At 45.6% G+C, this 13,402-nt stretch overlaps 1 protein-coding gene across 1 annotated transcript; it reads right to left on the reverse strand.

Annotated features, from left to right (window-relative positions):
• Positions 1–470: 470 nt before the first annotated feature.
• Positions 471–4,944, reverse strand: stbd1 (starch binding domain 1). Its single transcript, XM_002938110.5, has 2 exons — positions 4,554–4,944; positions 471–1,651 (listed from the first exon to the last, which is right to left on the reverse strand). Exons 1-2 carry the CDS (start codon positions 4,903–4,905, stop codon positions 747–749), a joined length of 1,257 nt encoding a protein of 418 aa, XP_002938156.1. The 5' UTR covers positions 4,906–4,944; the 3' UTR covers positions 471–746.
• Between the last annotated feature and the right edge of the window lie 8,458 nt (positions 4,945–13,402).

Here is a 13,402-nt window from a genome sequence, read left to right on the forward strand (position 1 = left end):
GTAAGTTCTGCTGGGGGGTTGTGGCTGGGGTTGGGGGGGGTGTTGGGGGGCCACCAATATTTATTATTTATTTTTTTATTTATATACCGTCAAATACCGTGATACCGATATAATTTTGAAAAATACCGTGATATAAATTTTTGGTCATACCGCCCAGCTCTATGTATGTATGTATGTATGTATGTATGTATGTATGTATGTATGTATGTATGTATGTATGTATGTATGTATGTAGTTTGTCAACTACAAGCATATTACCTATTTAAAATATGACAGCACATTAATGAATCTTTATCTCAATCTAGGTGGCCTTCCCTACTCCCATTTGAAGTGCAAATATACAGGGAAAGGGTGTGTCCAAAAAGCCAAAAAAAAAAAAAAAGCATTATGGCAAAATAATGGAATAGAACAGAAGATGCAACATGTGTTTTTGCTTCCTTCCATAATACGGAGGACACGGAGAAAAAAAATATGTATATATAATTTTTTTTTTTATTTCACAGGATATTGTGTATTGGGGATGACAAATTGTATTGTTTTTGAAAGGCGGTCACTGCTGCAGAAAAGCAGTATATTCAGCAAGTTATTGTCACAGTAGAACAGACAGTTTAACTGTATAAAATAGGCATGGTTTCAATTCAAATAGACTGGGATAAGAGTCACTGTTATTTACTGTGAAGCAGGACATAGTCAAAGTGGGCAAGATACATATGTTTTATGCAAGTGTGCCTCTTGCCATGCATATCTCAGAGATACCCCCACCACTCATGGACTTCTACATCATCATGTCCAGTAGTCAAACTCCTGTTACTGCATTCTTCCCAACGCTTAATTTTTCCATTTTCCACCATCACAAACTTCCATTCCACAATGGTGTCTGCTGGAAGGATCACTGAATGTGACCAAAAGCCATCTTTTTCAGATTTCAGTGGAACAAAGGTCTCCCATCCACCCAACTTCTCATGATTCCCAGTGACAGCAAGCCACTGGGTTTCTGAGTGGGTTATATAATGTACTTTAAAGTCAACTTTTATATTATGGGGCATTGGTTGTACTGCTGCCACTCTCTTAATCTTTGTATGATCAGTGTTTGGTAACTTCACATCTGACATGGTTGCACTAACTAGCTCAATCTTCTCAGGACTATGCAATGGTTCACACTTTTCACCATTTAAGTCTGAGAGTGGTAAATATATGTGTTCTGCTTCTGTGTGACTTTGTGGTAGAAGTATTGCATTGTAATTTGCCCCCTCTAAGACAGTAGAGCTGTGTGCAAGAAAAGCATCTTTCTGTTCTTTTACTGCTCCAAAGGTTTTCACTCTTGGTGAAAGGTCACATTCTATCACCTGGTCTTTACATGGCATGCCTAGCAAAGAATATACACATTCTGGCAGGTGAAAGAGTTCTTCCTCTCCAACTTCTGTTACTAATGGTTTGAGAGAATCATTCTCGGCCAAGGCAAACTGCTTATGTGCGGATGGAGCTCCATTTTCTATTGTACAGAAGACTTGTGAAGCCACTTTTTGACAGGGATTTAAAGACTCCATAGACTGCTCTTTCATTTTCAAAATGGGTTCTAGTACCACTTTTGATATGGGTTTCTCACTTTCAGTTTTGTCTTCAAACACATGAAGATATGCTGCATCATTTTCTAGTGAGAGTGGGAGAAATGATTTAGAGATAAAACAAGAACACAGCAAAATAAATGTAGATATTATACATTGACATATAAAGCAATTAAAAGCTTCTGTGAAAAATTATCATGAAAATAGTAGAATGCATTAAAGGCTTACTGAGGAACTTAAAGTATATCAATGAGTTGTACCTGGCAAGGAAATTCAAAAGATTTCTAAAATGGTTAGTATAATGGCAGGACCAATAGGAAGCAGACCTTGGGGGGGGACCGTGGGGTCTACTTCTGTTGTTACATGCCCCCCCTTCCATCCACCCACTCCTGCACGTATATAAATTCCTGCTCCCCGCCCACTCTTAGATAGGAGAGCAGGCAAGGAGTGATACACGAGCAGGCCAGGGGGATGAGAGAGAGCAGGTGGAGGAAAGGGGGCAAGGGGTAGGGTTTGCTACTCTGTGCCAGGCCCCATTAAAGATTTTTTTTGCAGGGGGGCCCGTTCCAGAGTAGTTACGCTGCTGGACAAGGGAAACAAAAAATGAAAGGGCTTAAATTTTAAGCTCTTAGTGTATCTAGTTTCCCCAAATTCAGTGAATACTTTAATCACCTCAATTTTTAAGGCTGATATCCCATCGCTTCGGTTTTCCGAATTTGCATGGAGTTGCTTGCAGGAGGAAACTTTTTCACCAGTGACTCATTAGGGTTGATTCACTAAAGTGCAATAAAACGAGCACTATTTATAGCATGCGGTAAAAATTTTATCGCGTCTTAACGCACAATTCACAAAAAGGATATTTGCGTTAATTTAGACGCAATGCGGTTTGCGTTAAGTCTCGCGAAGACTATTTTCATGCGGTATTTGACACAACGCGCGCTAATTAACGCACATGCACTACTTATCGCACGCACGCCATATTAGCCATACACACCACTACGTTAGTAAAGCTACTTTTTTTGAAAATGACCATTTCCCTGCAAACTGGAGGCTACATCACTCTAGGGCCAACACATACTTGAATAAATCACACTGCAAAGTCCATATTGTGTTGCCAAAAGCTCATGAACTGTACTTTTCTATAATTACCATCTGCCCCAAGTAGGTGCTAATTTTCGCATAGACTAATACGATATTTAGCGTGTCTAAGTGTTTGTGAATCATGCGTTAGTATTATTTCTGTGCGAGAATTAACGCAATGCGGTAACATTATTGCGTGCATTAAATAGCGGTTGCGCGCTATTTAACGCACACAATATGCGCACCTTAGGGAATCAACCCTATTGTTGCCAGTGGAAAGGCATTTCAGAGCAGTTAGTCGCCCACTATAGCAGAGATCTATCACAGGCAACTAACTCGCTCCATGGGGAGCCTTAGGGCTCTGGCACACAGGGAGATTAGTCGCCCACGACAAAACTCCCTGTTCGCGGGCGACTAAATCTCGCCGGATTGCCATCCCACCGACGAAAATGTAAATCGCCGGTGGGAAGGCATACATATTTCAGTGAAATCGCGCAAGTTGCCTCGCCGGTGGGATGGCATTTCAGGGAGATTAGTCGCCCGAGATACAGGAGATTTGTCGCAGGCGACTAATCTCCCCATGTGCCAGAGCCCTAAGAGCTTTTTATAGAAAGGTATCAGATCCGCAGAACACATCCTACAAGTATGTACTTGCATAGGTTAGGAAATTAAAGTCTGATGTGTAAACCACACAGGAACTTTGCCATTCAACGAAAAATACCTGTTGGAAGATATTATGGGTCAGACTTTATCCGAGTCTGACCCACAAAATCTGATCAAAACCTCCAGTATGTATTATCTCTAAGTGCAAAACTACATAAGCAGATTTGTTGGATGGTGCTGGATTGAGATAGCGCATCCTAAATCAGATGTAGTTGCATGGGTTAAAGCTTTGCCTCCAACACAACACACCTGTCAGAAGGGAACACTGCATGCTGCATCCGACAAGATAAAGTCTGATGGTGCCTGAAATTCTTTTTTTTTTTTTTTTTTTTGTCATTGCAATACATTGACTGTCAGCTGTAGATGCAGGAACAAAACACAATTCAGTTTTATCTGACTTGCATTACAGCTTTTGGAGTCACCACAGGTATGCAAGTCAACAAGACTGCAAGGGCTGACCTTGTATTTGGTAATACATAAAATGAGCATTAATACAGAACCAGAAGGCTCATTTACTAATGTAGATACTGGGGGAGATTTATTAAGATTCGAATGCTCAGAGAGTATTTTCGCAGTTTTTTTCGTGCTTGCGCAACTTTTTCATATGCTTGCGCAAAAAATTCTGAAAAGTTCTGCCGCTGTTTACAATCATTCGATACGAACATTGTGACTTTCGGATCGCCAATACGATTTTATCATGACTAATACGATTTTTCGTAAGCATTTTCGTGATATTTGTGATCTTCAGAAATTATTGTATCCAATCCGAATTTTTCCCATTCGGCATTCAAACTCGTGTTTTAAATGAATCGGCCCCACTGTATTGCAACAGGGCATTTGCCAACAGTAACCAATTAACCTCAGCAAATATGATTGCTTGAAAATACCATAGTTGCAGGGTATAATTAAGCACTTGTGTAAGTAAGACTGACCAGGCACTACAGTGTCAAGAATTGCATTCCCGCACTCCTGTGATTTGTTATAATTGCACCTGCATTAGCACTGGGACTGTGTAAAGACATAAATAGTTTTTACTATACAGAGTATAATAGGAGGCAGCTCAGTCTACCTTTCAACACTCTTTTATATTAAGGAAAATGGGGCGCTGTAACAGCAATCACATTACCCCAGCAATCCTCTGCAGGGTTATCATTAAAAACGCAGCACAATTAAATACAACGGCCCCAGGCGATTTGGCTCAGGGAAGCAATCGAGAACTATGGATTGCAGATATCTTACTCATACCTGAGACTTGTTGCGACTCTCGCTCAAGGCTGTGTTTCGGGCCACGGGCTGGCTCCACCGAGTGCACTTCTGTTCCCACAGTAATAAGTTCGCTGACCTTTGCCTGCCCCATCCCCCCATCCTCCTGCTGAAAGGAACAGAACGCCTGTTGAGCTGCAGCTTCATCTACTGCCACTTTTTCACCCTCTGTCTGGGGCTCTGACTTCTCATCCTTGGTGCCCCCAAACCAGATCCAGGCAAAGATCGCACTAAGAACCCCCAGTACAAGGGCTACCCACATATTGTTTGAAACTTCAGGCATTGCGTCCTGCTTTCCGCCCACTGGACTTTGAGGCTTTTCTGCCTTGACCATCCCTCCCCGTTGATCTCACGTAACAGTCTAGGGATCAGCAGTACCGCCCTTTATCTGAGAGAGGATCAGCTGGTGCTGCTCGATCTGGACCAGCCCCCGCCCCCTTACAGCATAACAAATTACACTCTCCGGCAGGAACTCACATAAAGCCTTTCTGGCGATGTTGGATTGTAGTCAGACCCAATACGTATGTTGCCAGAAAGGTGGACATATACGGTTGTATGCACTTGTGTTGGGGTAGTGTTGTATTATTACTAAGTACATTCAGTTTTCAAACTCTTGTATTTTAAAACCCTCTGGGACTGTAACTCACCAGTCGTCTTCTGCAGCCAACTAAAGGTGGCCATACACGTAACAATATCGATCTTTTGTGCCCACCATTGGTCGCACGCAGGGCCGGTCTTACCAATTGCGGGGCCCAATTGGTCTTACCAATTGGGGCTCCCCTAAGTACATTGTGCATTGTGCTTAGTACATTGGAATCCCTATGATGCCATAGTTTTATGGTGTCTCTCTGTACAGGCTATGAGCAAACTTAAGGGGCTGTTCCTGCTGAATTGGGCTTAGTACAGGGGAATACCTAAAATGTAAAAATGGTTGGTGATCCTTGTATCATAAAACAGGGTACAGTTCAGCCAGTACTACAACCAGGGCACTGGCCCACAGCTATTAACAATACAGAAAAAATGGCTGCAGCTTGCTCATCTTTTCTTTTATAGTTTCATACTCTGTGTTTTTTTTTTTTTCTTATTTCCCTTTTATTTCTGTAACCTCTATTTCAGCTCAATAGCTGTTTTCCCGGACTAGTACCAGTAGAACATGGGTTACACTGTACTCTCTTACCCAGAATGGGCCTTCGCTAAGTAGAAGAGGAAGGTGAGGGTGTTGTGCAACTACACCTCTCTTGCTGCTATGCAGAAAAATGAAAACGGGGCGCCAGAGGTTCTTGCAAATAACAAAATGATAAGTGTTTATTGAACATCCACAGGGTTTACTCACAATACAGCTTCAGAGGCCATTGGTACATGCAACACATACCGAGTGTATATTCAGACTAACACTCCCCTGCGGGCAGACTGGCAGGAATCTCCCTTCACCTCTGCGACACACCCTGTAGTGGATCCCTCAGGGAATTCTCTATCCTGATTCCCTATTCACTTGGATCCCTACACTACAGGCAATGTGGCCTGGGAGAAATATCTCCAGAAAAACTGCAAATCCTATGCAGGAGCTCAGTGCTGCTCATTCTAGCTCAACCCTAACTGCCTTACACTCCTAGAGTGTATTATAAAGGGAGCTACACCTGCCACTATCTAATGCCTCATTCACGGGGCCCTGTTCCCCGACTTCACTGGGCCTGGGCCCATGCCCTGGGCTCTCAGCACACATCCACCTTGTCCCTAAGGTGGAAGCAAACAGGAAGGTGCCACTCCTCTCCCAACACTATACCAAAGTCAGGCAGGATGTGGTCACTATACCTTCTAACCAATAGCACACACATGTTAATGAACTCACTTAGATACATTCCCTTCTGCCCAGCAACTAAGGGAACTGAACCTGTAGGGATTTAAAGCCATAGGGACCATTTACCCCTATGGGTCCCTACATTTCATTATGTCTCTTTACTCCAGTATTCCAAAAGGGTAATTTATTAATGACATGCTAAATTGCAATTGGTTGGTTATCTTCTGTCCTTTTCTATATACTCCATGTTAACTCACCATTTTTATATGTTCCCTCCCCATTTTGATTCCTTCTTTTCTAGTTTATTGTTTTAAATCTTTCCGTTCTCTGCATTCTGTGCTTTTTTTATTCCATTTCTCTTAGCAATTTTTCTCTTGCTCTCCTTTCCCCTCCATATTTTCCCCTTCTTTCTCCCATTATCCCCTTTCAATCATTCTCCTTACCATTCCAGTTAAAATCCATCTGTCAGGGTAGGGGATAGGAATTTTATAAATGTCAGGTCAGGCAAAAAAACAATTTAATTTCAACTAGTGATTCAGCCTTTAGAACTGTATAGTACCTGTAGGAGTGGGATGAAATCCAGAGTAAAAGTTGAGAGTTGGTTCTCAGGTAAAGTTACAGCTGCAAATTCTTCTTTTCAGTCTTCATTTCTGCACTGCCTTCAGTTTGCAAAATCTTCCAATCCCTGTGTGCATCTGTGCTTTGATTTGTCAATTTTACGGTCTGTCAAGAAAGCTGTGCTCTGATTGGAGAATCCACAAGAAGAAAGATCCAGTCGGAGCACAACAGAACCAGAGCTTGCAGGAACAGAAGAGTTGCAGGACAGTGCAGAAACGGACTGAGGTTTTTTTTGTTTTTTTAAGGTGCCAAGCAGGTTTGGGGAGGCTTAGCCTCCCCTAGCCTTATTGAAAATCCGCCTATGAGCGTCACTGGTGTTCTGTCACGCATGGTATCCCAAACTCAGAACAACAGCCAAGGTCCCGGTCTGAGCTCACTCTTCTGCCTATAACAGCCACCTTTCACTTCGGGAGGAGCCCTCCGCTACTCGGGTGCCGCCAATTTAAAAGGATGCGCTTGAACCTTCGCGCGCCAGAGGAGCAGAGGACACGCATCGGCGCGCATGGAGAGGCGGGCGTCCCCGCCGCTTAGGTAATCTTACAGTGTCGCCGGGATATATGATTCGGACAGGAATGTCGGCAAAGGTAGGTGTAATGACAGAGAAGCTTAATATTAATGGAATACAATGTTTTGTAAAACAGATTCACCCTCAGTTGCTACCATTCCAGGTAATATTGTTTCCTAATTTTGGAGGACATGTGTTTTGTGTCAGGCTTGTGCATTGGCATAAGAGTGAATTGTGTCCGTGTATGAATTACAGAAGTGCAGTGTATTGGTAATATGATAGGTGTGTTATTGGATAAGTGCAGGGCACCCTAGGCAAGGGCTTCAATCAGCGCCCCCCCCGCATTACAATTTCCCACCTTACCATTATACGGTTTCAAATTTTTTTTAACTATTTTTTTTTCAGCATTTTAGATAATTTAATTGGTAGCAATACAGTGAATGGTTTCATTTTTTTAATAAAAAAAAGCTCTCAATCTCTGAGCACAATTCAGAAGGGCAGGGCAAGAAAGAAACTCAAAATCCACTGATTCAGATTCAGATTTTTTGCTTCCTCTCAATCACACAGTGGTTGGTTATTATTCAATCAAGCAACTAACTAACATAAATACTGTTTTTGGCTTTTTTCAACCTCTGCTACTATGTACATTATAAATAAGCAGTATGGATAGCAGTATACCCATTCAAACAATATACTATGATATTATGAGTATACAGTGGCTTGCAAAAGTATTCGGCCCCCTTGAACTTTTCCACATTTTGTCACATTACAGCCACAAACATGAATCAATTTTATTGGAATTCCATGTGAAAGACCAATACAAAGTGGTGTACATGTGAGAAGTGGAATGAAAATCATACATGATTCCAAACATTTTTTACAAATAAATAACTGCAAAGTGGGGTGTGCTTAATTATTCAGCCCCCTTTGATCTGAGTGCAGTCAGTTGCCCATAGACATTGCCTGATGAGTGCTAATGACTAAATAGAGTGCACCTGTGTGTAATCTAATGTCAGTACAAATACAGCTGCTCTGTGACGGCCTCAGAGAATATTTGGAGCAACAACACCATGAAGTCCAAAGAACACACCAGACAGGTCAGGGATAAAGTTATTGAGAAATTTAAAGCAGGCTTAGGCTACAAAAAGATTTCCAAAGCCTTGAACATCCCACGGAGCTCTGTTCAAGCGATCATTCAGTAATGGAAGGAGTATGGCACAACTGTAAACCTACCAAGACAAGGCCGTCCACCTAAACTCACAGGCCGAACAAGGAGAGCGCTGATCAGAAATGCAGCCAAGAGGCCCATGGTGACTCTGGACGAGCTGCAAAGATCTACAGCTCAGGTGGGGGAATCTGTCCATAGGACAACTATTAGTCGTGCACTGCACAAAGTTGGCCCTTATGTAAGAGTGGCATGAAGAAAGCCATTGTTAACAGAAAACCATAAGAAGTCCCGTTTGCAGTTTGCCACAAGCCATGTGGGGGACACAGCAAACATGTGGAATAAGGTGCTCTGGTCAGATGAGACCAAAATGGAACTTTTTGGCCAAAATGCAAAACGCTATGTGTGGCAGAAAACTAACACTGCACATCACTCTGAACACACCATCCCCACTGTCAAATATGGTGGTGGCAGCATCATGCTCTGGGGGTGCTTCTCTTCAGCAGGGACACGGAAGCTGGTCAGAGTTGATGGGAAGATGGATGGAGCCAAATACAGGGCAATCTTGGAAGAAAACCTCTTGGAGTCTGCAAAAGACTTGAGACTGGGGCGGAGGTTCACCTTCCAGCAGGACAACGACCCTAAACATAAAGCCAGGGCAACAATGAAATGGTTTAAAACAAAACATAGAATGGCCCAGTCAAAGTCCAGATCTAAATCCAATCGAGAATCTGTGGCAAGATCTGAAAACTGCTGTTCACAAACGCTATCCATCTAATCTGACTGAGCTGGAGTTGTTTTGCAAAGAAGAATGGGCAAGGATTTCGGTCTCTAGATGTGCAAAGCTGGTAGAGACATACCCTAAAAGACTGGCAGCTGTAATTGCAGCAAAAGGTGGTTCTACAAAGTATTGACTCAAGGGGCTGAATAATTACGCACACCCCACTTTGCAGTTATTTATTTGTAAAAAATGTTTGGAATCATGTATTATTTTCGTTCCACTTCTCACGTGTACACCACTTTGTATTGGTCTTTCACGTGGAATTCCAATAAAATTGATTCATGTTTGTGGCTGTAATGGGACAAAATGTGGAAAAGTTCAAGGGGGCCGAATACTTTTGCAAGCCACTGTATATATATATATTCTCATAGTATACACATAACACACATATAAAGGGGTCAGAAGAAAGCAAAACACTATGGGGCACATTTACTAATGCACGAACGCTCCGAGTGTATTCTCTGCGATTTTTTCACACGAGCGCGAAAAATTTGGAAAGGCTCAGCCGCTGTTTACAATGGTTCGGTACGAAAATTTAGTGACTTTTGGATCGCCAATACGATATTATCGTGACTAATACGATTTTTTCGTAAGCATTTTTGGGATATTTGCGATCTTCAGAAATTTTAGTTTCCAATCCGAATTTTTCCCATTCGGGATTTGAATTCGTGGATTAGTAAATGTGCCCCTAAGTCTAAATGTTACTTTTTTAACATATTTAAGTCTATCACGCAAAACACTACTTGGTTGCTAGGTTAAAGTGGTCCCTAGCACCCATATAGCTGCTGGAAATGTTTGGAGAGCTGCTAAACAAAAATCTATATAATTGCAAAAATCGCTAAGAAAATCAAGACCAACTGCAAATTGTCACTATCTACATCACAGAATGGTAGACACAACACAGAGCAGGACAGGCATAAAAATGATACCCAGAGCCACGAGGCATCATCAACATTATAAAGGCACAAACATCATATTGATAACCAACAAAACAGTGAGATCTGAAGCCCAGCCCTAGGACAAATAGAGTCAATGTCACACGAATGGCCTGATGATTTACAGTTCAGGCACACTAAATTCTTATTAACAGCCCATTTAGTGAAAAAATATTTAGCTCTATACATTAAAAACATCAAAAAGCTTCTTATTAAATTTTGATTTTGATTAAAATCTGGCATTTTTTTCTGCATTTTAAAGTATTATATTTTATATTTTTTTTATAATAAATCACACAAAACAGTCACAGGCAGCACATCAGCCCAAACTTAAAACCAAATAATCACAGCACACATGAAACACCACCCCACCCCTAGTCACAGCATGCATAAACCTTATCAGTGCTAAAACAAAAGCCCCTACTGCCTAGTCACAGCACACATAACCCTAATCAGTTCCAGCACAGCAGCCAACCCCTCATATTGCCCCCCCATCAGTACCTGTGCCAGCAGCAGCCAACCCCTCATATTGCCCCCCCATCAGTACCTGTGCCAGCAGCAGCCGACCCCTCATATTGCCCCCCCATCTGTACCTGTGCCAGCCCAGCCAACCCCTCAAATTGCCCCCCCCATCAGTACCTGTGCCAGCAGCAGCCAACCCCTCATATTGCCCCCCCCATCAGTACCTGTGCCAGCAACAGCCCAGTCAACCCCTCATATTGCCCCCCCATCTGTACCTGTGCTAGCAGCCCAGCCAACCCCTCATATTGCCCCCCATCTGTACCTGTGCCAGCAGCCCAGCCAACCCCTCATATTGCCCCCCCATCTGTACCTGTGCCCGCAGCAGCCCAGCCAACCCCTCATATTGCCCCCCCATCAGTACCTGTGCCAGCAGCAGCCCAGCCAACCCCTCATATTGCCCCCCCATCTGTACCTGTGCCAGCAGCCCAGCCAACCCCTCATATTGCCCCCCCATTTGTACCTGTGCCAGCAGCAGCCCAGCCAACCCCTCATATTGCCCCCCCCATCTGTACCTGTGCCAGCAGCAGCCCAGCCAACCCCTCATATTGCCCCTCCATAAGTACCTGTGTCAGCAGCAGCCCAGCCAACCCCTCATATTGCCCCCCCATCAGTACCTGTGTCAGCAGCCCAGCCAACCCCTCATATTACCCCCACATCTGTACCTGTGCCAGCAGCAGCCCAGCCAACCCCTCATATTGCCCCCCCATCTGTACCTGTGCCAGCAGCAGCCCAGCCAACCCCTCATATTGCCCCCCATCTGTACCTGTGCCAGCAGCAGCCCAGCCAACCCCTCATATTGCCCCCCCACGAGTACCTGTGCCAGCAGCAGCCCAGCCAACCCCTTATATTGCCCCCCCATCTGTACCTGCGCCCCCATCTGTACCTGTGTCAGCAGCAGCAGCTATTCTCAGTGTGTCAGCGAACTCCCAGCCAGGCCAGCAGTCCTGCTCACTCAGCCTCAGGCCTCCACGATTTGCCAGGACAACCACCCACCGCCGCACCCCAGCGCCTTCTGGCTGCCTTGTGTTCCAATCACGTGCAGCCCAGCCAACCCCTCATATTGCCCCCCATCTGTACCTGTGCCAGCAGCAGCCCAGCCAACCCCTCATATTGCCCCCCCATCAGTACCTGTGCCAGCAGCAGCCCAGCCAACCCCTCATATTGCCCCCCATCTGTACCTGTGCCAGCAGCAGCCCAGTCATCCCCTCATATTGCCCCCCCATCTGTACCTGTGTCAGCAGCAGCCCAGCCAACCCCTCATATTGCCCCCCCATCAGTACCTGTGTCAGCAGCCCAGCCAACCCCTCATATTGCCCCCCCATCTGTACCTGTGCCAGCAGCAGCCCAGCCAACCCCTCATATTGCCCCCCCATCTGTACCTGTGCCAGCAGCAGCCCAGCCAACCCCTCATATTGCCCCCCCATCTGTACCTGTGTCAGCAGCAGCCCAGCCAACCCCTCATATTGCCCCCCATCTGTACCTGTTCTAGCAGCAGCCCAGCCAACCCCTCATATTGCCCCCCCATCTGTACCTGTGCCAGCAGCAGCCCAGCCAACCCCTCATATTGCCCCCCCTATCAGTACCTGTGTCAGCAGCCCAGCCAACCCCTCATATTGCCCCCCCATCAGTACCTGTGCCAGCAGCAGCCCAACCAACCCCTCATATTGCCCCCCATCTCTACCTGTGCCAGCAGCCTAGCCAACCCCTCATATTGCCCCCCCATCTGTACCTGTGCCAGCAGCCCAGCCAACCCCTCATATTGCCCCCCCATCTGTACCTGTGCCAGCAGCAGCCCAGCCAACCCCTCATATTGCCCCCCCATCTGTACCTGTGTCAGCAGCAGCCCAGCCAACCCCTCATATTGCCCCCCCATCTGTACCTGTGCCAGCAGCAGCCCAGCCAACCCCTCATATTGCCCCCCATCTGTACCTCTGCCAGCAGCAGCCCAGACAACCCCTCATATTGCCCCCCCATGAGTACCTGTGCCAGCAGCAGCCCAGCCAACCCCTCATATTGCCCCCCCATCTGTACCTGCGCCCCCATCTGTACCTGTGTCAGAAGCAGCAGCTATTCTCAGCATGTCAGCGAACTCCCAGCCAGGCCAGCAGTCCTGCTCACTAAGCCTCAGGCCTCCACGATTTGCCAGGACAACCACCCACCGCCGCACCCCAGCGCCTTCTGGCTGCCTTGTGTTCCAATCACGTGCAGCCCAGCCAACCCCTCATATTGCCCCCCATCTGTACGTGTGCCAGCAGCAGCCCAGCCAACCCCTCATATTGCCCCCCCCCATCAGTACCTGTGTCAGCAGCCCAGCCAACCCCTCATATTGCCCCCCCATCTGTACCTGTGTCAGCAGCAGCCCAGCCAACCCCTCATATTGCCCCCCATCTGTACCTGTTCTAGCAGCAGCCCAGCCAACCCCTCATATTGCCCCCCCATCTGTACCTGTGCCAGCAGCAGCCCAGCAAACCCCTCATATTGCCCCCCCATCTGTACCTGTGCCAGCA

This window comes from Xenopus tropicalis, chromosome 1 (assembly GCF_000004195.4).
Source record: "Xenopus tropicalis strain Nigerian chromosome 1, UCB_Xtro_10.0, whole genome shotgun sequence".
NCBI classification, from domain to species: Eukaryota; Metazoa; Chordata; class Amphibia; order Anura; family Pipidae; genus Xenopus; species Xenopus tropicalis.

What these genes read in the sequence shown, in the direction of transcription:
- stbd1 (XM_002938110.5), bottom strand. Translation starts at nt 4,905, where the DNA reads ATGGTCAAGGCAGAAAAGCCTCAAAGTCCAGTGGGCGGAAAGCAGGAC. An exon ending in AGAGTCGCAACAAGTCTCAG is followed by an intron (nt 1,652 to 4,553) that starts GTATGAGTAAGA and finishes CACTCTCACTAG; the next exon opens with AAAATGATGCAGCATATCTT.